At 42.9% G+C, this 23,515-nt stretch overlaps 1 protein-coding gene across 1 annotated transcript in view; it reads left to right on the forward strand.

Moving 5' to 3' along the window:
• shisa9a (shisa family member 9a) overlaps window positions 1-20,935 on the forward strand; it is a 51,539-nt gene extending 30,604 nt beyond the window's left edge. The window contains exons 3-4 of the mRNA XM_030078229.1: window positions 11,556-11,714; window positions 20,085-20,935. Coding sequence (XP_029934089.1) covers window positions 11,556-11,714; window positions 20,085-20,935 — 1,010 coding nt within the window. The remainder of the gene's footprint in view (window positions 1-11,555; window positions 11,715-20,084) is intronic.
• The last annotated feature ends 2,580 nt before the right edge of the window (window positions 20,936-23,515 follow it).

Genomic DNA, 23,515 nt, shown 5'->3' on the forward strand with positions numbered 1-23,515 from the left:
GAAAATCGCCCTCCACCAAACTAGAGCAGGTCCCTCAATAAAACATGCATGCTATCTTGCCGATCCCTAAAACGCCACTATGCTGTGACCTAGAACAAGCTCAGAGGCAGCAGGCAGACACGTGACGAATAAGTGGAGAGATGAACAGACAGACCGACAGAACAGCAGGCACCATAACACAGGTTGCATAACAATGACTTTTGCAATACAGTACAGCCGGCCTGCCTGTTGATATGTGGGCGCGGGTGACTGCAGGACAATGCGAACTCGCCTTGTGCTGCAGAGCAAATACTACATGGGAGAATACTGTTGCCATGACAAGAGAGAGAGAGGCAGAGGAGGGGGCTCAGTAGCGACAGGGAGGCAGTTTTGCAGCTGAAGAAAGGAAGAGAAAAGGGTTTATCCGACTGGAGAGAGTGAGGAGAAAGAGGGAATAATAGATGAGTCAGCTGCTTGCAATTTTCAGCGCCGAATCAAACAAGCGGTGAAATTATACTGTACAGCCAGTAGCAATGGAGCCGGGCCAAGCATGAGCTAGAAGCACTCCTCCATGTGCTCCATGTGCTCTGGCTCTCTCTTGATCTGTGTCTGTATGTCTGTTTTTTTCTCTCTTCCTTCTCTAGCTTTCCTTCCCTCTCACGTACACACATGCAGCATGAGCACTACAGCCATCTACATTGCCCCCCTCCCCTACCCTCTCCACCCATTCAGTGTGTAAGACAACAGAATATATTCTTGTCTGGGACATGAGAAAAGCGCAGATATCGCTGCTGCTGACCCTGGAGGATTCCCCCGCGGCTCCATGCTAGATGTCTGGCTTCCCACGTTCCCATGTGGGAGACAGTGGTGCTTTGAAATCGCTCTGTGTTTTCACATGACTCTGCCTCTGCAGCGTTATACAGTTTCCACACACTCGTGTTGGACGTTGCTTACCGCGCTGTCTGTTGCCTGGCGGTCAGAGGCTCAGCATCCCCACACACCGCCTCAATCAAGCAGAAACACATGCTGCTGCTGCTCTTGCCTTAGTAATGCCTGTTTCTTCATTACATACATAATGGCCCAAACAGTGGCATGCATTTTAAACCAAACCAGCGCTCAAATCAGTTGCTTTTACTGCAAAACATCTCCAAACTCATTTAGTCTCATATTCAGTATGAAGATCTGGGAACAAGTGTGAATATATCAAAACAACGCAGAAAAAGGCAGATAAGCCCACTAGGATCAAACAAATGACACTGGATTCAAGAATGTCCTGGAAACAAATTGATCAGCATTGGAACCAAGTGGGAATATCTGATAGCGCTGGCAAGAAAAACAAGATTTTAACAATGAATAGCCTTAATACTAAATGCCTTGTTATGATGGACATGCAGTGCAGGAGTGTTTGCAGTGTTTGCTGTGATGCATGGAGTAATAATCCACAATATCTTCCCATAAGTAAATTTCTGTTTTGTTCTTCTCTATCACCTATTGATAAAACAAAGAACTCCTTCATCATCACTTCTTTCAACCGATTAAACAGATGTAATTATTAACTTAGGATAACCTAATTACTTTTTAGAATTCCATTATCATCTTATCTCATCAACGCTCTTCAGTATTGCCACAAGTGTTTTCATAGCTATTCGCATTATGACTAGTCACTCATTGTTTTCTCCTGTTGTTTGTTGTGCTACTTTAGGTTATATTTCCAATTTAAGATAAGTATTGTAAGGATATAAGACATTAGTGACTGTAGTCAGTTTATGAGTGCTTTCACACTTTGGGCTCTAGTTTCCCGGCGCAGCGCGGGGTGGCGCAGTGAGGCGAACCCCGTGCAGAGCTAGTTTCGACCGGCGAAACGGCAGAGGCGGACAGTGTCCAAGTTTCGCAGACGGACTTGCGCGGAGATGGGAGTGGTGGCGCAGCGGGGGGAGGTGCCGACAGATTCGGCTTGGCGCAGTGACAGTTTTGTGCCAAAAGGTTTCGCCGAGGTGCGCCAAAAGCTCGCCATCTGAAACCACGTCTACTTTCCGCGCAAGGCGGAGCGGAGCCGGCGCAGTGGAAGTTTGGCTGCCTGGCGCACATCACCAAAACCTCACGATCAGCACAAACAGTGCCAATCTCCTTTGATCTGACATCAGCTGTGACGGGACAGTTGATATGGAGATATATGTATGTGCTGATTGTGATCGTAGCATTGAATAGTGTTTTTTTCGGTATTTATTGCATCGTTCATGTGCCTGACATCCCAGAAGCCTGCCTGTGAGGTTTTGGTGACGTGTGCGCACTGCTCGCCGGTCTCCGCTCCGCGCCTGTCTCCTGAGCTCCGCTCCGCCTGCGGCAATAGACCTCCTTGTCAGCTGTGTAAACTTTCATTACGCCTTCGCGCAGCGCATTTTAAAGGCGAGGACAGGGGCTCATTTGATTGGTTAAATGTGAATCGGCTGTGTCAAACCCACTCCACGCCTTCTCTCCTCCCTTGCGCCGGTAGGAGGGACGGCGGAGTACTTGCGCCACCGAGAACGGCGTGCCAAACTTGGAAAATCCGCCTGGCCACACCCAGTTGGCGAAGCGCATCTGCGCTACGCCCCCGCCTCGCCTGGTCTGCGAAACTAGAGCCCTTTGTGTCTGGTAGATCTTTCCACAGAAAAATTCTTTGGCATATAGGAAGTTTTGCATTTTTCATTCCCAGCGACCGCAAATAAATAGAAGAAGATCTGGGCCGTTAGTATAAGCAGCAATAGCCACAGTGGCTGAACTAACAAAGAGAGGAGCACGAGCTACAAAAATTGAAACCTCATCAAGAGAAAATCCAAAGAAAAAAAAAGAAATCACAGTCCCGCCCACACTGATTGATTGACAGGTCATCTCTGGGAAGTGCTGCGCAGAAATGCTACATCGATGAGCGCTTAGCAACAGACACTGAAAATGAAAAAACAAACAAAACAAAACAAAAACAACAACAACAACAACAACAACAACAAAAAACAAATCATGGATTTCCATTTTAGCGTGCTTGGTAACATGCAGCATGTGGAGTGCTTTGTGTCTTCATCACATCAGCATTGCAGGTTGAATACGATGCGTGGGCTACAGCCAGAGGAAAAGCTCATTTCGCTGACTGTGTGTATTCTGCTGCTGTATTGGAGTCAAACACGCTGCCATATCATACCAGCAGGGATGAAACTGGCCTGCACCGGCCCAGGTAGTCCTTATGAGGGCCTCAGGCAAAGGTAGAAAAACTGCGGGTGACTAGGTAACCCAGTTTGCTTTGGTTCAGTTCGGTGAATGAAGCACCCACAGACTCCTACGGTGTCCATTCATCATCCTGATGGATGTTTTGGCAGCTGTCAGTCATCCTGGTGAATAGGTTCACTGTGTGATGATGTCACAGGCATGCAGTGTTTGTTTACATCCCTGAGCTGCTGTGTGTGTGTGTGTGAGTGGGAGACAGAAACAGAGAGATCCTTTTCCTTTAGATAAATATGCAGTGAGGAGAGGTTTTGACAGAGTGAAGAAGGATCTGTCCCTTAAGCCAAGCATTACAACACATGTTGATTATTGCAGACTGCCATATAAAGAATGAGGATCCGCTAGCGTAAACCTGGCTTATGAAAAAATCCACAGTAGATATTGCTTTCCTTTGAAGAGAATCTACGATCACTTTTTAGTGTAAAGCTCCACAGTTTATGCGCAACAGAGGCTGTTTGTGTTTCTAAATGTACAGTTTGTCCCTCTCAGCAGAGAAGAACAGACTTAGCTAATTCTGTCTTGTGTCTGAAGGGGAACTGATCGCTTCCCAAGTCTTACATCTGCTTGACTTTGTGTTGAGATAATTTCAGCCCATTAGCCACCTAATCATAGTATCTGGTCAGCTCATGACTGTCTTGTTCAAGATGCACTATGCACGATGGCTGAGGGTCCATCGAGGACTCGCCCTCTAACCACACTGGAAGAGAAACGTGCAGGAGTGGAGTTGAGCAGCAGCTGCTGCTGAGCTTCTCCAATGTAAATCAATTGGACCTGCTACACTGACAGCATGTGCTGCGAGGGGAAGCGTCCCAGAAGCAGCACTGCGCTCTTAACTATGCTCTGGCCTTATTTTTTTAAAACGATGTGAGCGTTGTCTAGTAAGAGGGGAGGTCCAGAACCCCTTTTCTATTAAAATAATCATTATCAGGAGGTCAGGCGCAGGATCACAAATTAACTTTTTGGTCCAAATGTCTTTTTGTAGTTGGCAGTGATAGAGAGCGGAAAAAACTTTTATTCATCTTCTTTTGTGGTGGAATTTACTTCATCTGCAGGTGAATTATCTGCAAGACAAATGCAATAAAGGGAAGTCGGATGTCAGACTATCATCTATAAAATTTTGACAACATAACATTTATGTTGTCAAGTCAGGAAAATGGATGCTCTTCCTCTGTATAACCCGTAGAGGAAAATGCAGAGTTTCTTCTTCTTGAGAGCATTCATTTCTCTTGAGGTTTCACCGTGAATGTCATGTTATTGCAGCTCAGAAATGCACAAGATTGATATTCCAAGGTCCAATTTCCCATGAAAGCAACATCGTCACTCACATCCAGACACACTCTCTCTGTCGCATCAGTGTGGAGCTGTATCTGTAAACAGAACACAGCAAAGTTTGCAACCATTTTTTAGCTGGACAATCTCAAGACGTATTTGACCACATAATTTGATGGCTGAATCTGCATGGTTCTCATTGTCGGTCCAAGTCATTGTTACGTGCTTATTCCACATTTTCTGTTTTTGTTTTATTTTTTTTTTCTCACTCAAAGGATGCTTGCTTCAGTTGACCCTCAGCAATTTTTCATAGCGCACCTTTAACATATTTGAATTGTACACTAATACATCTAGAAGTCACAGACACAAAAAAAGCAGTTATCTTAAGGCAAGAAAAACACCTTTGGCAGGAGTGTATCTATGTTCCAAAGATCATACATTCTCAGTGTCATTTCTTTCCAAACACCATTTCAGATACTGTTTACCCAGCATGTGCCATTAGATTTATGCATTTTTTTTTTTTTTTTTTTTTTTTTTTTTTAAATATAGAACAGTGGTATGGAATAGCTTATGGTTTGTACATTATTTGCATTTTAAGATATCATGCTCATTTCACAAAACCTCATGAGACCAGGCTGGCCACACATTGTATTTACTTGGCAGCAGAAAAAAGCTCAAAGCCCTACCACTTAACAACCCACCTTGCCCTTATAAAACATGTAACAAAGTATTTCTGTGAACTTAAAATGTTCATATATTATAGACAAGCGGTCTGTGAAGAAATAGGAGCCCAGCGGAGAAGGTAGAAAGGATTATTTTTCACCTGGAGACAGAAACGTATTAGAGCAAATAGCAGAGGAAAATATGGGAGAGTGGGATGTGATTCATGGAGAGCAGTCATACACAGCAGCAACTCTTCTCATGTCAGGACGGTATGAGCAATTGAGTCGAGCTGTGTTCCAAAATGAGACATCCACCATTTGACAAATAGCGACGCTCACTCTCACAAAAATTGCCAGCACAATGTACTAAGCAAAGGTATTCTTTTTAAAGGGCAGTCAGCAGTTTAAGCCTTTGGATGATACAGAGGTAACACCTTTACAGCCTGGATCACCTAGATAATAGACATTTTGAATGATGAGCTGCATCATTCAAAAGCATCTGCTCCCTAAAATGGATATATAGCATCTAATGAATATTTGAAAAGACATTAGAATGTGCTGCAAAAAAAAAAAAAAAATCTCCATCTTAATAAGTCATTAGTCTCATATTAAGCTTAGACTCTTTCCTCTTCAAACAAATGAACAATCTGCCAGTGGGATGAGATAATCCCATGTGTTTCCAATGCAGCCTCACTTGTTTAAAGATATTTTTTTTTTTCTGGGAAAAAATATAAATATGTTGATACAAAGTCTGAATGGGGCAGATCAGCCCACCAGTACCAAGAAAATGAGACTTGATTCCAGATAAGTGTGGAAACAAGTAAATTAGCATTGGGAAAAAGTGGGATTATTTCATTTGACTGGCAGATTTTTTCCACTTAATTTAAGACAAACCAAGATTTTAAGACTAAACGTGAGAGTAAATGATTTTTTATTTTTTTATTTTTATTTTTTTTGCAACACACGCCTTCATCAGAGTATTACAGATCAGAAAAATTGCATAATTCAGTTATTCTTGTCCTATTTTTGAATATGTTTTGGAGTGCTGCCATTCCCATATTTTTTTTCATGTATTCAGTGGAAGCCAATTTGTAGTTTTTGGCAGAACACCCAACAAGAAGGTTATGCAAGGAGGCGCACCTACTCCACGTTTTTCACTGGATATATTGCACTTTACAGTTGCACTCTTTAACTAGACAAAAGCCCTCATGAAATGAGAAAATGGGTGACCTCATACCATCTGATGTGGCCTCTCCATGAAAAAAACAGTGGAACCGCTTTGATCATAACTGGAGTGAATATTGTTTTTGAGGCACGCTATTAAAGTGGATGAGAGAGTGGGGGCTTGAGCACCGGCGTGACTCATTGCCATCAGCGCCATCTCTTCCTTTTTCTGTTGTGTTTTCTCCTCCCCCTCTCTCCCTTTTCATTCCTTTCCTTTCTACCTCCCTCTATCTCCATTTCTCTATCTCTCTGTCTTGCTTTCCTTTTCTTTCTTTCTTTCTGTCTCAATTTCTGTTTCCATTCAGCTCAAGTAGGCTTTATTGGCATGGATGGATTAGAGTATTTCAATTCATCACAAAGCAATTTGTACGTTGCATTTCCCGTATACGTAGCTCATAGAGATCCTGTGTGAGCAGAAAAAAGCACATGAGTCCAGGAAGAAAAGCCTTCATCAAAGACTTGTTGTGCAGGTTGTATCCAGTAGCACTTTATCCCCAAGTTTGGATGTACTATCTTACTTTTCATGAATAGGTGTATGGCATTGTAGAGATGCAGAAGATATGAAGTGGCACAAACAGAAAGACACACATCCTCTCCTTTCCATCAAAGAGCAATGGAGGTTTTATGAGATTGGGCAATCGTGTGTCCACTCTCTAGTCCCTGGATCTCACTATTGCTCACTTACACCCCTTTTACAATGACCGAAAATCCCACTATCACCCAGGACTTGAGCACAGTGCGCATGGAGATTTTTTTTGCACTGTTTAACCTATTTAACATAGTAACTTACCAGTAAGTCAAGAGCTTTTAGATTGGCGACAGAGAAAACGCTGTGTTTCAGTCGGGTTGGAAGATTGTGACAGCAGCTATTCTACTGATGTAAACCGTGTCAGTGGAGAGTTCCAGGGAAATAGAAACCCATGTGAAAACTGTGTACTTGGTGTAAAAGTGGTGTTGCTCTCTTTGTGTCTCTGTCTTCCTTGTCAGTGAGTGTGTTTGTGTGTGTTGGACAGAGTCAGTGTCAGGGCTAAGTGATTAATTAGTTGCAAACTCGACCTACCTTTCCTTGACAGGTGAAGCGTGCAGGCTGAAGGCCTTTGACTACGGCTCAGTGCTCGACGACGCCCCGATGAAATGAAACGGGGAAGAGAAGAGGCAGCGGAAATCGATGTTGCTGGCTTGTGGCAAGGAAACTTTTTTGTCTGTTCGCTGGAGAGACAAAAAGCCACCTGTAGGAGTAGCTATAAGAGAACTGAAAGGACACAGAGAGGAGTGTGTAGTTATAGGACTGGGTTAAATCCCTCCATTTGACAGACAAGAGCTCTTTCTCTTGCTTTCAGTCTGTCATCCTCTCTCACACACACTTGTGTTTTCTGCCTGACATTCTCTCGTTCCCTCTTTGCTCGACACACACCTCCCCGTTCTCTATTTCTTAGTCTCTTTCTCTGGCAGCCATCTACTTCTTACCTCATTCCTTACTCTTTTCTTTCTTTATATATCTGTCTTCACCACCCAACACACACACACACACACACTGACACACACACCACCACCTCCTAATTGCTTCCTCTCTCAGCCTTCCCCTTTGCCTTTGCTCTTTCTCTCTTCATTTTTTTCTTGTTCTTGCTTTCCTTCCCCTAACTTACTTTTTCTTACTCCTCAAATTATCAAGTGGTGATTTGGGCTTTTAAAGAGAATGTATTCGCTTAGCAAGGATCCCTTCGCCTTCAGTTACAGGAATTCGCAATTATCTCTCAAGCTCGGTACAGCGAGAGGACAAAGCCGAAGAGAGTGGCCTCAGAATTCCCACACTTATTTTAACATTCTTGTGTGTGTGTGTGTGTGCGTGTGTTTGTGTGTGTTTGAAAGTCAGACTGTGCTGTTCTGCTAGACTTCCCCGCCACTCCTGTACAACCCTGCAGAGCTGCTGTCCTTCTTTCCACGTGCAGACTAACATCCATCACTGTGTTATCCTGCCATCTGCTTTCTGCTTGTTCCAGAGGAGGCGCAGCTTTAGGCTCCATTATATAACAGAGGTGTGGGAGAGGACTGATCCATTGACTAATCAATTATGGCTGTGACTGGAAAGGTTATTTTCCAAATATGTTCTGGTGCACACAGAGGGCTGATTACATGCTGATTACAATGCTATACTGAGGTCAAAACCGTACCGAGGTCCACTGGATTTCTTGTAAATCGGGAAAATAATATGAATCTGTGCTCACTATGGTTTAAAGACAGTGATTTGAAGCCTTTCCTCCAATATACATGGGCAACAGTGATGTCTGTGTGTGGAATCATGCAATCAGCACGCCTTTTATAGTCTAGTTTTTGCTTATTTCTGTGCGTTGTCTTTGTGGATTGTCTCTGGACTTCATCCTTTCCCCTTGTAGATGTCTCATAGACGTTTTAGTTATCATTGCTACATATTGTTTTTCAGTTACAGTGGCACTTGATGGTAGCCATATACACTGTGCTATCTCTGACGAAGAGGTCACTGCACACATGAACATTATCTGACTGCAGATGAAAATTCACACACCATTTTTCCCTGCATTTTTCAGTCAATTTCTTGGATTTTCCCTCGTATGGACTTTTAGTGCTCGATAAAAGCTCCTCATGGTTTCTTAGTTTGATCGATTTGAGTGACTGTAAACAATTCAAACTATAGGCATTTTGAGAGCTTGCGATAGTGCTTGCTATGTAGAAAATCACTTCTGCCTTCTATCTGCAGTTCACACCACAGCAACACATTCCTGTGCAAACCAGCTATTTGTTCAATACACTTTTTACCAAATTTTGCATCCAAATGTCTGTCATCATATTATATGACGTCTGTTAGAGTTCCCTGCAGATTATAGCATAATAATACATGGTAAAGAAAAAAAAAAAAAAAAAAAAAAAAAAAAACTTACCATACTGGGCTGTGCTGCATTTCTTGTTAATCATCAACACAACATTAAGTTATAGTTAAGTTTTTTTGACGGTTTAAAGACAGCAATTTGAAGCCTTTATTTCAGGCGTCATGGTGTACAATGATGTTTGCAAGTGGAATCATGTAATCAACACACCTTTTTATTGTAGTTTAATTATTGGTTATTTAATTAGTGCAATGTGTTACAGTCACTGAATTTTGCAGCCAAGCTGCTGTAATCATGTTGCATGGCATCTGGTATAGTCTACTTCCCAACACTGATTAGAGCATAATAGCATGTGGCAAAAAAAAGCGTTTGTTCCTTTCAAAGCTGCAGTAGGTAAATTCAAATGTTGGTGTCTCCAAATTGCTGCATGAAGGAGCTGTTTAGAAAAAATGTAACTTAATTACTCACAAATTATGCAACACGATGTCTGTAATCTGCAACCAGCAGGCTCAGGGGTGATTGCTTTATTCAAAATGACATGAAAGGGACAAGAGAGGCAAAATATCTTTTGGTGGTGAGTCCAGCTTTCTCTGGATGACAGTTTGGTAGACAGTTTGTGTGTCACTCTTAATTTTCCCTCTTAAACGAAATACCAACTCCAGAATGCAAATACACTGCCTCAATAACGTGGGAGGGGACTCTCGTCTCTATTGCTATTCCACTTTAGCCCCATTCACATTTTGGCTACATATTGTATGGTTGTCGCTCCTTATTTTTGTGCTTAACCTGTCAAGTTCACAAATTTTTGACTAGAGCAACAGCAAGTAGTTCGATGTCCCACTGGAAACCTGCAGCAACAATCAAAGCTGACTTGAGGTACTGTGCAGATGAGCCTGGTTGTGTGGGTATTAACAAGAACGGGACATGACAACCACTAGCTGATGCACAGTAATGTAACGGAAATACAGCAGTGTGTCCTGTTTTTCATTCATGCATGCCAGCATTCGTAATCCTCTAAATATGCACAGATCCAGAACATGAGCAGCTCCAGTCGTCGAGCTGCGAGATGCTGATGCGAGCGGGGCCTTTGTGGTTTGGGCTCATGAGTGGGGTGTATGTCAACATAAAAATATTGGCTAGTGTAGCTTTCATCAGAAACAGCTAGAATAAATATGCATACATTTGTCTTGCAGGAGAACAGCAACAGCTCAGATATTGACATGAAATAAAAGTAGAATGCATCGTAGCTCATGCAATGTACAGCAAATTACTCTTCACTCTGGATATATACATAATGAAATCTGCTAATCTATGTATCCAGGCAGCGTGGTGTACAAGGTTACAGCTGTATGGCATTGATGGGAGTCCGGCAGTGGGAGGATGGACATGCATGCATTAAACGTGAACCTCAGGCAGCATGAACATGAGGTCCTGAGGTTAAGGAGGCTTTTCAGACATCATATGAAGCTGTGCAAACAATGCTGCAGTAGGTAATAGTGAATATGATGGACTCCGTGATAAGAATAGTGGGTGCCTTGAGGTTAGTGAAAGGGTTATGGCAACAGAAAGCTCACGGTTTGAATCCTAGAAGCTCTCAGCGGGGAAAGCGAAGGAGAAATATACTCTCTGGCCCTTCAAGAAAAAAATCCTCCCTGAAACAAAGTAACACTGTTTTAAAAACAGGGACTGGTGACTTGCATCGAGTTTCTGGTGCCATTTTGTTGTTTTAAGATGGAATTCTGTTATTTTTCCATTGGTGATCTGGCCACATGTGATGCACAGAGAGAGCAGCTGCAGCTAGAATAGAGTTTAACGGTAAAAAGAAGTGAGCTGGCCCTCAACGATGCAGGATTTCTCCCTGTATGTTTAACATCGCTGCAAAAAAAGCCTTCAATATTTTGATTTTTAGTGGTTGACACTGAAACCTGACACCAAGCGTTTCTGTTTTGAACATTGTGTTTCAGACTGATGATTTCTTTTTCTTATATTAAATGGCAATTTTGTCTGTGGATTCACGTTCGGCTACTTAGATGCAAGATAGCAAAAATACAGCATCAAACAACAAAACAACGGAAACTTGATGTAAAGCACCAGTCCAAGGTTTAAAACAGTGTTAATATGTTTCATGCAGGATTTTTTTTTTTCTTAAAGTTTCAAAAAGACATTGCTTGGATTGCGCAAGACGCCACCGCAAAGGAGCTAAGCTAAGCATGGCTTGAACCCATCGTTGCCAACGCATGCCCGTCCCACGCCTGCAGGTTGCAATCTATTCTAACCTCTTCCTGTCACGTGCTCTTGCCCACAGAGGGTGGTCAGATCAACAACAACGTGGGACCGGGGCCTAACATGAGCCAGCAGCACCCTTACCCTGCCCTCAGCCAGCTGGCTCATGTCTATGAACAGCAGCAGCCGCAGCAGCAGTCGGGCAAGGAGCTCAACAAGTACGCCTCGCTCAAGGCTGTGGGTGAGTGTGTGAAATTTCTCCTTTTCATTTTATTCAATTGATTTTTATTTTCATGTCCGAAGATTAAAACATATCTTTTTTCATTGGTTGTCAACATTTCTTTCACCCATTTTATATCCTGTATTTAAAAATTGAACTGAGAAATTTTATTCACACTGGAGTGAATAATGAAAATGAATAGATAACAGGTGTATTTGGCCGGTCACATATATTAAATCTGTCCACACTCACCAACTAGCTGAATTCTTGCTGCCTCATTCTGACTCCAAAGGTTCAGTTTCGATGTGCTGTGTAGCCTAAATAGAAAGAACATTTTTTGGACAAAAATTAACTGTAAGACCTGATGTCCACTGTAATGGACAATGTCTTTTAAAAAGTTGGCATTCAGCATCTAATGACATTTAAAAAGTTTTATGTTTAACCCAGAAAATATGGAAATGTTCAAAAGGATTAGAAAATGCTGCTGTAAAAGTGACTTCCTTCGACAGTTCTCATGCCCTTCTGCCATGCCTCAGAGAAAAGTAACTTTTTAAAAAATCCACACGTCAGGTCATACTTGCATCTGATTGGTTTGTTGGTGTCTGCTAAATAACTAAACAGAAGATAGATAAATCATAATTCCGCACAGAAAAGACTTTAACTGAGGAGCGTAAAATGTTTTGTGCCATCAGCTAAGACTATTTTCTGACTGTTTCTGACTGTTTCTGACATCTGTATAGTACAGTGCTGGGGACGTGAGGTGAAAATATCGCAGCTCATCTTGAAACCTCCTATTTTTTCTCATTAGCCAAGTTAACTTTCTTCCCAGGGAGGCTCTTTCTGGCATCTTTATCCCTCTTCCATCCTTATGGGGTCTTTGTATTTTGAGTTGAACATCAGCTATCAGACATCAAGCAGCGTCCCAGGCAGGGTTTAAATTAAGCCAGGGGTAGGCCTCAAAGCACAGTTGTGAACTTTATTTAAGACTATAGTCCTTGCTGCTACAGGTTGTGTCTCCTCTGTTCGTCTCTCCTTGTTTTGTCCTCATCCATCTGTTGCAGCTCCATACCAATGTTGCTTAAATAAGGTCGGCCAACAAAATATTAAAAAATCCTCATCAATTACAAAATCTGGAATGTATGTAGTAGCTGTTGTCAGTTGTTTTACCAAGATAAAAAAAAAAAAAAGAAAAGAAAATAGGAACAGATGTCTGTAGACACCATGGTAAAGAGGTCAGAAATACAGCCTAATTTCAAAAATACTAGAATTACTCTTTAGTTAGTAAGTTAATGGCCTAAAAACCGACATTCTGAAACAAAGCTTACCTTAAGATGAGTTACTTTCTTGACAAAATTTAAAGTGTTAATCTGACAGACCCAAGTTTCCTTGGTTTTGGCAACACGTTTGGTGAGAACTGGCCATTGATTTGGTGTTTTGCACTCAGTACAGGTCACAGATGGGGTTTTCAAACTGGGGTCCAGGAACCCCCAGGATATAAGTGTATAATTATTTATATAATATAATTATTTTAGTGTTAAATTATTTATTATTGAAAGTAGTTAGTGTGAAAAGTATTGTTAAAATAATCACTATTTTTTTTGTATCAAAGCCATTTCTAGTAAACCAAATTATGGTGAAATTAAACTATTCCTTATTTTGCTGATTTAAGTCTTACTGGGAAACCATTTCTATGTCAAAAGCATCAAAAACCCAAAGTCTCAACAATTCTTCAAAACAATGAAATGAGAAGTATAGCATAAAAAGAGGACTGTGGCTGAAGTATTTATTGGTCTTCCTTACATTTTGTGAACTGTCCTCAGATTCAAACAGAGAGGGTAGCAGTGCTCGGAGGATTTTCCCAACACTGTGCTAGATGTCTGTGGGAACTGTGTGACTAAGCTAGCAGGCAGATTTGACAGGTACGATTGATTGCACAACCAAAACTGGACGTGCTGTAAAACCTACAATAACAGCCTGCTTATAAAGCTGTTGGAGAGCTTAATGCGTGCCATCAAATTCAATGAGCTCAGTCACTGCTACAAGTGATTTGAATTTCTCTCGCTGCGGCCATATGCTATTGGCAGAGGCATCACTATTTCATAACCCTGACTCGTTGTAGATTGACTTGTGCGTTTTACACCATGTGTCGGCTTGTTTATTCTGTGCAGGTAGGCTTGCCTGGTGCGTACTCGATTCAGTATTCAGCACACCTACACCAGATATTACTCTGCAAACACAACTAGATGGCTGTATAAACAGATACACGGTGCTATTTGTCTGCCTCTGTGCCTTTTATTAGGACAATAATCATGCAGTCTCTGCCTGTGAAACGCCGGCCTGCATGCCAAGCTGAAAGTGAAAATATCTGATTTGGATGACGGACATAGGTGTGAGCTTCTCCTCATTGTAAATGTAAATGTTGTTCCGTTAGCCATCACACTGTATGTGGAGGTCCCGGACTCATTCCCAGACTTGTGAACAGATTTCTTGTTCGGGCATCTCTTTTGTGCCGTGGAAGGCAAGAAAACTGTTTTTTTTTTTTCTCCCTGTTGTGTAATTATGGCAACAGTTTACGTAACTGCCAGCAATTCAGCCTGAAGGGGAGTGGATGAATGATGAGAAGTGATTGTTTGACAGCTTAAAATCAGCCAAATTTGCACATTTGGATTTTCAAAGGGCTCTCCTTGCACAAACTGAAGTGGGTCCAGCGATGATGTGGCAAATAGATTCAGACCTTTTACCGCATTTCTGTCAATATTCGTCCCACTTCTTGCACTTCCTTCCTCCTCTCTGCCTCTTTATATTCCTACTTTAAAGACGGCCTTCATCTTCCTCCCGCCGCTTCTCCCCTTCCCACCGTCTCTCTTTGTTCTCCTTCACCCTGTTTGCTCCTCTACCCTTTAATTTTCCCCCTCATCTTTCTTCCGCTCATCATCCTCTTCCAGGCGCTCCTCCCTCCCCTCCTCCCTGTCTCCTTCATTTCCTCTCACCTTTTCTGCCACTCCTTCCCTCCCACTTCTCCCTCCCTAGCGCCCCTCCTCTCCTCTTTTCTCCTTTCATACCATTACCTTATCATTTTCCTCTGTATTTTCACACACAAACACACACACACACACACACACACACACACACACACACACACACACACGTTTCCTCCTCTTCACCACCTGATCCCTCCCCCTAAATCCATCCCGCTCCATCTCGCTCCTGAAAGAATCATTGGGGTGCTAATCTCCATCCCTCCAAAATAGCAGCTCATATCAGATTCCATTTCTATAATTGAAGGGATGCCTCTCCCCTCCCCGCATTCACTCTCGCAGCTCACACACTTGACTGACAGATTTCCATTCCACAAGTGGTTTTCAAAGACCCTCCTGTGAAATGATTGGAAACCTATCTAGAGATGCAGAGCACGGGATTCTGGGATTCCAGGAAGCTGGGCTGCCATTAGTGTGAGGCGGTGATGTGTGTGTCACGCAGAGAAGAGCTGTGTGGAGTGTGTGCGTGGAGTATGAGACACTCTGACAGAGACAGAGAGGGAGAGGGGGAGAATAAATGACAGCAAACAAAACCGAAATGCCAGCAGCGCCTCTTTTTGAAGTCACCTTTGTGTGGGCTCCGCTAATCTTGAAGAACATAAATGGATTCTGCTTTTCTTTTCTTCTCCTCTCCTATACAAGGTGGTGTTTTCACTACCTTGCGACCCCGTGAGAAATGGAAGCCCTCCTAAGCTCAATGTTATTTTCCCAACCATTCCCCGATTTTTTTCTTTCTTTAATTGCCTCTGCCACTTTCCCCAACGGTCTACCAGCCACAGGCTCAGCAGCTGATAAGCCACACTTCTGTCAATCAATAGCCATCTCAACTGTCCCTCTTGCATCTATATAAGGTCACTTTATTGGATTTTAACTGTAGCTACTGCAAAAACCAACTAATAACAGGCCCCCAGAGCCAGACCTGTAAGTCAGCCCAGAAGAGGACATCGCAGGCCCATCACCCTTCTACAAGTACAAACGACCAATTATAACCCATGTCTAGTGCACGTCCGCCCCGCTAAACCTAACGACCGCCATAAAACCGAAAGAGACATCCGTGTTCCTACACGCCGGTTAATAAGTTAGTCTTTCACTGACAGTCTGCAAAGTAAATCTCCAGTAATTGGGCACGGGTAGGCTCAGCTATTTTATTTAAAAACCCTTTTTTATCATGCTCCCTCTCCGACTGCAGCGCCCCGCGTCTCATTCGTGCACTTACCCGCCTTTGAACCGGGAGGATGGTTTGTACTTTTTTAAAGACTGATACTGATACTTTCTTAAATGTAACTGCCAATATTTGTTGCCAGCATTTATGAACTTTAGAGAAGCACTATGGAAAATTGCTGAGGGTTTTAGACTCAAGTATTAAAAAAATGCAGTTGTTTCAATGGATGAGTCTACATGGTTCTCATCTTTGGCCTGCTTTACTGATAAAATAATAGTAATAATGATAACAGTAATCTTTAGCACCTTTCAAAACCTAGTTACAAAGTGCTTCACGACAGAAAAATAAAAGGCAGAATCCAAAAAATAACAATAAAATAAAATAAAATAATAAAGGTATTTGAAAAAGCATAAAAGTAAGACTAAAATAAATTATATGATAAATGATGAAAATTGTAAAATAATAAAACAATACAATAGGCCATTAGACTTGCACAGTATGGAATTAATCAAGTTTTAATTAATTAATTAAAGTTTTTTAAGACATTTAAAAGAGGACAAAGAGAGACAGGCCCTGATAACAAAGGCCGGGTCGTCCCTGGTTCTCAGTCTAGCTCTTGGAACCTCTAAAAGGGACACACTGGGGATTAAAATCTTAAAATCATTCCTAAAACACACAGGTAGCCAGTGTAATGACGCTAAAATTGGAGTTATATGTACTCTTCAGAATGAGTAGGGCGTCTGGCAGTGGCATTTTGAATTAGCTGAATGAGATAAATGATGTGCTTACCCCAAGTTTCTGCTAGTTGAGTGTAAACAGTCATAAGAGCCACAATTTTGCAAAGTGCTCCTTTAAATTTGAAAATTGCACTGTCAACAGTAAAGAAAACTAGTAAAGTAAATCTCATTTTAATTAAATGTTTAACCATAAAAAAAATAAACAAAGAGACGATTATAAATGCAAAATTAAAGGGTGAGCGAGGTAATGTCAAACAATATTAAAAATCTTACAAAAACAAAAACAGAGCTAGTGGATAGTGTTTTTCATATCGCAGAGGGAAGACATGGACGTGTTGATATCCAGTATTCAAAAAAGGCAGATTTTGGGCCAGCTTATACATAAAATGAAAAGTCAGTCTAACCCAAATCATACTGTAGCAATTCGTTTTATTTCTCTCTTTAATCAGTTTACAATCAATTTCTTGATGCTTCTCCCTAAACTGTGAACATCAAGCTGGGAGAAATTCTGGGTTCTCCACATATCAGGTCACCTGGGCTGCTGCACAATAGTGATGTATACAGTGACTATGTTTGTATGACCATGAGACACCACTTTCTGTAGGTTGCCTCCATCAATGTATATAATAAGCTATTTTTGTTTGGCTCAGTTACTAACTTCAGCTAGCAAACGAAGCAGCCTAATTTACTGCATTCTCCACAAATGAGATGAAGGCAGCTGATCAATTAGGGAGTCAGTGATCTAATAAACTGTTAATTAATTAGCTCTGGGCTTTGAGGCCTTTGTAGCGGAGGCCTATAGTGATATTTTTAGACCGAACTTGGTGAGTCAATATGTTCATTATTTCCAAATTTGACATTTGCCTGCCACAAAATTGCAAATGCTCACTGTTTCCCCAGATTTGTGACCTACCATATTTATTCAGTGGCAGGAACACTCCGGCATAGCTTTCAACAATTAAATCATTAAATTGTGCAAAGGAATAAAAATAGAGTGGTGGTCAGGGAGGGACCTCTGTCATATTAGTACATAATATATCTGATGTGCAATATTTAATAAAAAGCAGGCAGATCCACTGTTTTGGTGTGACCCTAAGAAAGTTTTGAACCGTGGAACTGTGCAGGAATCTGTGCTGGAATTGGCTTTTTTGCTTTGTTTTGGGTTTTTTTGGCTGATGCATAATGTGCGCCGGCCTCTGTGGGCTGTTGGCCTTTTGTAGGCAGAGGCATGCCGAGCCCACGGTGTGTAACAGCGGCGTTTTCTGTTTCCACTCACGTACGCCGCTGGATGTGCATGCCGCTGAGCTGACTGCCTCTGGATTGATTCACCTGTCGCCTGAGCGAGCTTGATCCCCGGGGCGGTCCAGCGACGACTCAGCGGGGTGAGGCCTGGCTCGTCCTCCTCCTCCCTCACACCCCCTGCTCTCCCCCCTCCTCAACCTCCCCGCTATCCGTTCGCGGGACCTCGCTCGTTCCTCTCGCCGTTCGCAGAGCGATAAACTAGATTTATAGTTACAGCAGCAAAGCAAACTCGCTGGGTGTGTTAACTTTATCTTCAAGGACGTGCAGGCGACAGGGGCTAAAGTGTAATGACTCGGCTGTGAACGTGTATCAGACTGAAAAAAGGTCACATTTCTCAGTGATAAGACAGACTGTAGCTTGGCGACAGTGACTGACAGAATGAGGAATAAACGCGAGGCATTAAAGATTACTGCTCCGAGGCTGGAGAAACACACACACACACACACACACACACATTTGGTATCCAGAAATCAGAGGGGATGCTCACAGCTACAAGTCCTACTGGAAAGATAACGATAGCTGGGCTGATGCTGTTGTGTGTGTATCTTCCTGGGCATGTTGTGGGTGTGTGCTGACCCTCTAATCACATTTCAGTGGCTACAAGAAACACCAAGATGCAGCTCTGTGACTCTTCAGGCTTTCTTTCTGCAGCTACCTGGTCTGAAAGATACTGTAAATGTCAAGTGCTGCTTACATAATACCAGAGCTATACCTTTTTATCAGAAAACACTCAGGCGGTCCTTTAAAACGCTCCAAGAACAGCACTGACCTTTTTTTTCCCCTAAAGATTGTTAAGGTGAAAAGACGCCAACAAGGTCTTCCCAGAAAACCACAGAAAAAAGAAATCATGATAAAGTTAAGTTTACGATGATGAAAGAAATTTTCTCATAACGTAACCTGAAAATTGACATCCACTGAAGAGCAACTCAGACTTCCCCTTAAATTCCCCCTTAAGTGTCATTTTGTACATACATACAACATTCATATTGTCTATCCGCTGGCTGCAACACTTCACAGAGGCTACATCACTATTATATTGAGTGAAATATTGAAACTCAAGAGGCGATTGTGTTACGACTGCAGCATTAAATCAAATAGAAAATATCTAGATGTCTTGTTCACTCTTTCATATGCATTTCTCTGTAATTCAGCAAGACATATTTGGTGTCTTTGGAAAACCACGGGATCTCCAGTAGAATTTAAAATCAAGTTCTGTGGGTTTGAACAAAAGCTTGGCCGCGCAGCATGCATTTGTAATGATGAGTATGCCAATGGGACCGGCAGGGTGGAAGAGGTTTTTAATAAAGTTTATCTTTATTAAATGTGTGGAGGGGAATAGAGACCTGTCACAATGCTTGGAGACTTATGAGGCTCATGTCGCTATGTTTGAAGAGTGACAATAAAAGACTGTACTGTTATTGCCTCTTCCTCCTTGGTATTCTTCCGCTTTCGATGGTATACATTTAACACCCAGCGCCTACACAGAAATTGCATGTTTTCTGTGTTTTATCAGGGAGGAAGAGGCGATAACATTTCATTTTGCTGTCACTCCTCCGAAATGGTGGCATGGCAGGCCTCTACATGCAGGTGTTTACAGTAGTCCTGGATATTGGCCTGTCATACTGTTATATAGGCAGAATGGAGGAGAACCGAATAGCAAGGTGAAAGGAAATGGATTTGTTGTGGTTTCTGCTCGGCTTTGGGAATCTGAGAGAATGTGTGACCTTCTCAAACAGAGAGAGGAAAAATAAAGAGTCACAGCATGGCGCAGTTTCTATCCTTATTTTAGAATTAAAGACCAAACTGTGTGTGTGCATGTGCATGTGTGTGTGTATGTGTGTGTGTGTGTGCGCATGTCTTTGTCTGTATTCTGCAGCTGATCAATAGACAGACCGTTGCTGCAAGCGCTGTTTTATGAATCACTCTTAACAGCCGCTTTCTGCTCTTCCTGTTCCACCCTCACAAAACACAGGAGTTGATAACAAGCTTTTTGTTTCAGCGAACAAAACAAGAGAAAACGGCCCAATTATATGAAGCAAAATCGTTCAGATTTCAACAATTAACCCATGTTTTCAGCTTGGATCTTTTGCACCTCCCTCTTCTGTACTTAACATTCCCATTAACCTTTTGTTTCTCTCTGCCCCCCCCCCAGCTGCCAAGTACAATGGTGAGCTCTACAACAAGCGTCGCCTCATGGTGGACCTGCCAACTAAAGGTGGCCTTCCCCTGCAGCCAATGGGCACCCTGAGACCCTCCATGGGCAACATGTCCTCCATGAGTCCTCCGATGACCACCAACCCCATGGCCTCGAATCCCATGAACCCCACCATGACCCAGATGTCCTCCATGACCCCCATGACATCCATGACTCCTATGACATCCATGACCCCCATGACCTCCATGACTCCCATGACCTCCCTGGGCCCACTGACCCCAGAGCCAGTGGCCACCTACGTCACAGAGATGCCAAGCATCTCCGCCGTCTCCACCCTCCCCACAGAGCGGCACCTGGCCGCCGGCGGAGGGGGAGGGGGACTCAAGCCGAACGGCCAGAAACCAAAAGGCGGCCATAGCCACGCTGCCCACAGCACGCACAGTGCTCACAGCGCTCACACTCATGTTCACAGCCACAGTAGCAAGGGCCCAGGACTGGCGGCCACCTCCATGGCACACTTGGCAGGGACGATGCCGGGCGGCTCGTCCATGGGCATGTCCAGAGCCCCCGAGGCCACCGTCCTTGGTTCAGGTTCAGGTACCATGAGCCACCCGCTGGCGTACAGCTCCAACACCATCGGGCCGGGGCACGGGATGGGGCTTGGGTTGAAGGGCTGGGACGGGACTGAGACGGTGGGGCGGAGGAAGGTGTACGGGCACAAGAGGCCCCAGTGTACCGTGCTGGAGCAGAACCAGCTGCATGGCACGAGGGGTCACAGCCACAGCCAGCACTTCCTCCCCACGCAGCCCTACTTTGTCACCAACAGTAAGACGGAGGTGACTGTGTAAGAGAGGAAGAGGGGAAGAGCGAGGGGAAAGGACACGAGTGGAGTGGTGGTACCAGTTAAGTTATGGGAGGAGGCAGCGACTCCAGGTGCAGCCTGAGGTGCAGAGGTGTGTGTGTGTTTTCGTGAAGAAGTTTAGGTTTGTCGTTACCGGTGAGCAATCGTCACAACCTGGTGGTGGGGCTGTGTCACTGTGTGTGTTGCCTCGTTTCACAAAGAGAGAGAGCTGATCAGCCAAAACAGTTCACAGACCTTTGTTGTCGAGAGTGTGTGGACAGCGACCGAGTTGGTGGCATCTGTAACCATGACAACAAAGAGCCCACAGAGGAGGGAGGTTTGTTGTCTGTGCACTTGTGGTGATATTTGAGTGTTGTCTCACAGCTAATATCCACTGGGTAATGATAACAATATCGAAGCGTTACAGTGCAACGATCACACAGCTGATAAAAAACAAAAGAAAAAAAAAAAGAAACGACAGGAAACTGCTGGCATTTCCTTGGATTGACTTTGCAAACCAAACCCGACAAGCAATATAGAGGATCAAGAGAAGAGCACCGAAGCATCATGGGAAAGGGGAACCTATATGAGCCACAAGCCTCGCAAACAGGAATTCAGCTTATCTAGCCAAACAAAGCAGTGGGTGACTTGGAGGAAATAACACACCCTAGCGATTCACCCCAAATGTCCTGAGGACATTGAAGCAGACACATGATGAGGGCATTGGGCTTTGGACTGCAGACATGCAGGGCTTTGTACTGTGGCTATTCAGAAGCGCCTTGGAAAGCTGTGCAGCTGAACGTTGCCCTTTTCCACGAGGCTCCAGCACGGAGAACGGAGGCTGTCACACCGGCATTGTTCTGCTCTGATCTCATCTGCTTGGTGACAGCTGGCCCAGGGGAGGGATAAGGAGACAGGGAGGCAGCATCTGGATGGTACTGCAGCATGCAGAGTCTCCCTGGGTGGAACATCGTTCACACACACACATGCACACATGCACACAGGCAGGCACACATCCAGAAACATGCACATGCAAAGACATGCCATAATGCTTATACTGTACCTGCAGAAACAAAAACACCACACACACTACGTTTTGACTGATACAGGTTAATGAAGGATGGCATTACTATTGATATTTTTAGACTGATAGCTTATATCCTGTCTTTAAATTTGGCCAAATTTCGTACCAAATTATTCCAAGAGCTCAGTTTTTTCCTAAGGATTGTATTCTTGTCAGTATGATAAAGCCTCTGAAACGGCATTTAATCATTATAGGAAACAAATTTTTCCATTAAAACCCAGACTAATCAATTTTTTTTAGGATGAGTAAGTTCTGGAGGCTGGCTGAGCCACCGCACCTATTCAATGCTAGGGAAATTTGTGATACGTTAGGCTTTTAAATGAAGAATTCATTTACCAAAACATTACTGAGCAATTAAATGAGTTAATAGAGTGTGTAAGGAAAATTAAACATTGTTACAGGTTTTTATAGACATTTTTATGTAGCTGTGATCAGTGAGGAACCTTGATTACAACAACAGTGGATGACATGATATATGGTATTTAATAAAAAGGCCAATATCAGCCCAATATTTCGGTCTAACCCTGGCACAAACAGCACACATACAGCAACTGAGCAGCTACTGCCCAATAATTTTATTAAAGCAAATTTAAGCTCTAGCTTCTGCACAACATGTTTTCACTTGAAACTCACTTAAGTTTTAGACTGGAGCAAGAAATCACTATGTAAATGTGGATATTACAGGGCTAAAAATATAACAGATATTAGTAATGGAAGATACTCACACAAGAAAAAAGGGATGCACCCATACTGTAGGAATATCTAGCCTTCATTTGTCTAACATAAAACTAAATGCTGAAGTTTAATTCCTGAGAAACGGAAAATATTTGAAGATCTCCCCTTACCTACTTGCATCTTTTTGTGGCAAAGTGAGAAGTTAAAGGGGCTTGTTGCAAAGTAGGTGCACCCGGTGTAATTATTTTGACCTTATTATCTAAACGTCCCTTTATCCATCTCTAAAAGCCCCTTTACACCAGGTATTAACATGCATCTTGAGTCATCAGATTGTAATCGGATAGCGCACAGCAACATAAAGGAGGAGATGTAAATGCACCTGAGTTGCTTTGAGGACAGATCATAATCCGATTGACCAAACCCTCCAGAGGTGGTCAGGGATGTTTTTGGCATATTAACAACAAAGTGTAAATGCACTGCCTATCCAATCCACATGGCTATATTAATGGAAATAAACTTTTATTTGCAGTTTCAGGCAGGACGCACAGGCAGCTTCGATATGTAACATATTTCCCAAAATGGTTGGTTAGATTACTGATGTACAAGGATCAAGCGAGATGAGGTGTTTACTTGAAATTTTGAAGCATATTAGAAGAGGAAGTAATGCGCGTGACAATCTGATGAAGGGAAAAGAAATCAGATTTCACACCCTTAAATCCCAGGTGTAAATATTATCAGGCTACATCAGATCTTGACACAATCTGGATACAAGGCGCATGTTAATGTAAAAGGGGGGCTAAGATCATCACAACTTCCAAAAAAACAAAA

Source organism: Myripristis murdjan, chromosome 19 (genome assembly GCF_902150065.1).
Source record: "Myripristis murdjan chromosome 19, fMyrMur1.1, whole genome shotgun sequence".
Taxonomy (NCBI): Eukaryota; Metazoa; Chordata; class Actinopteri; order Holocentriformes; family Holocentridae; genus Myripristis; species Myripristis murdjan.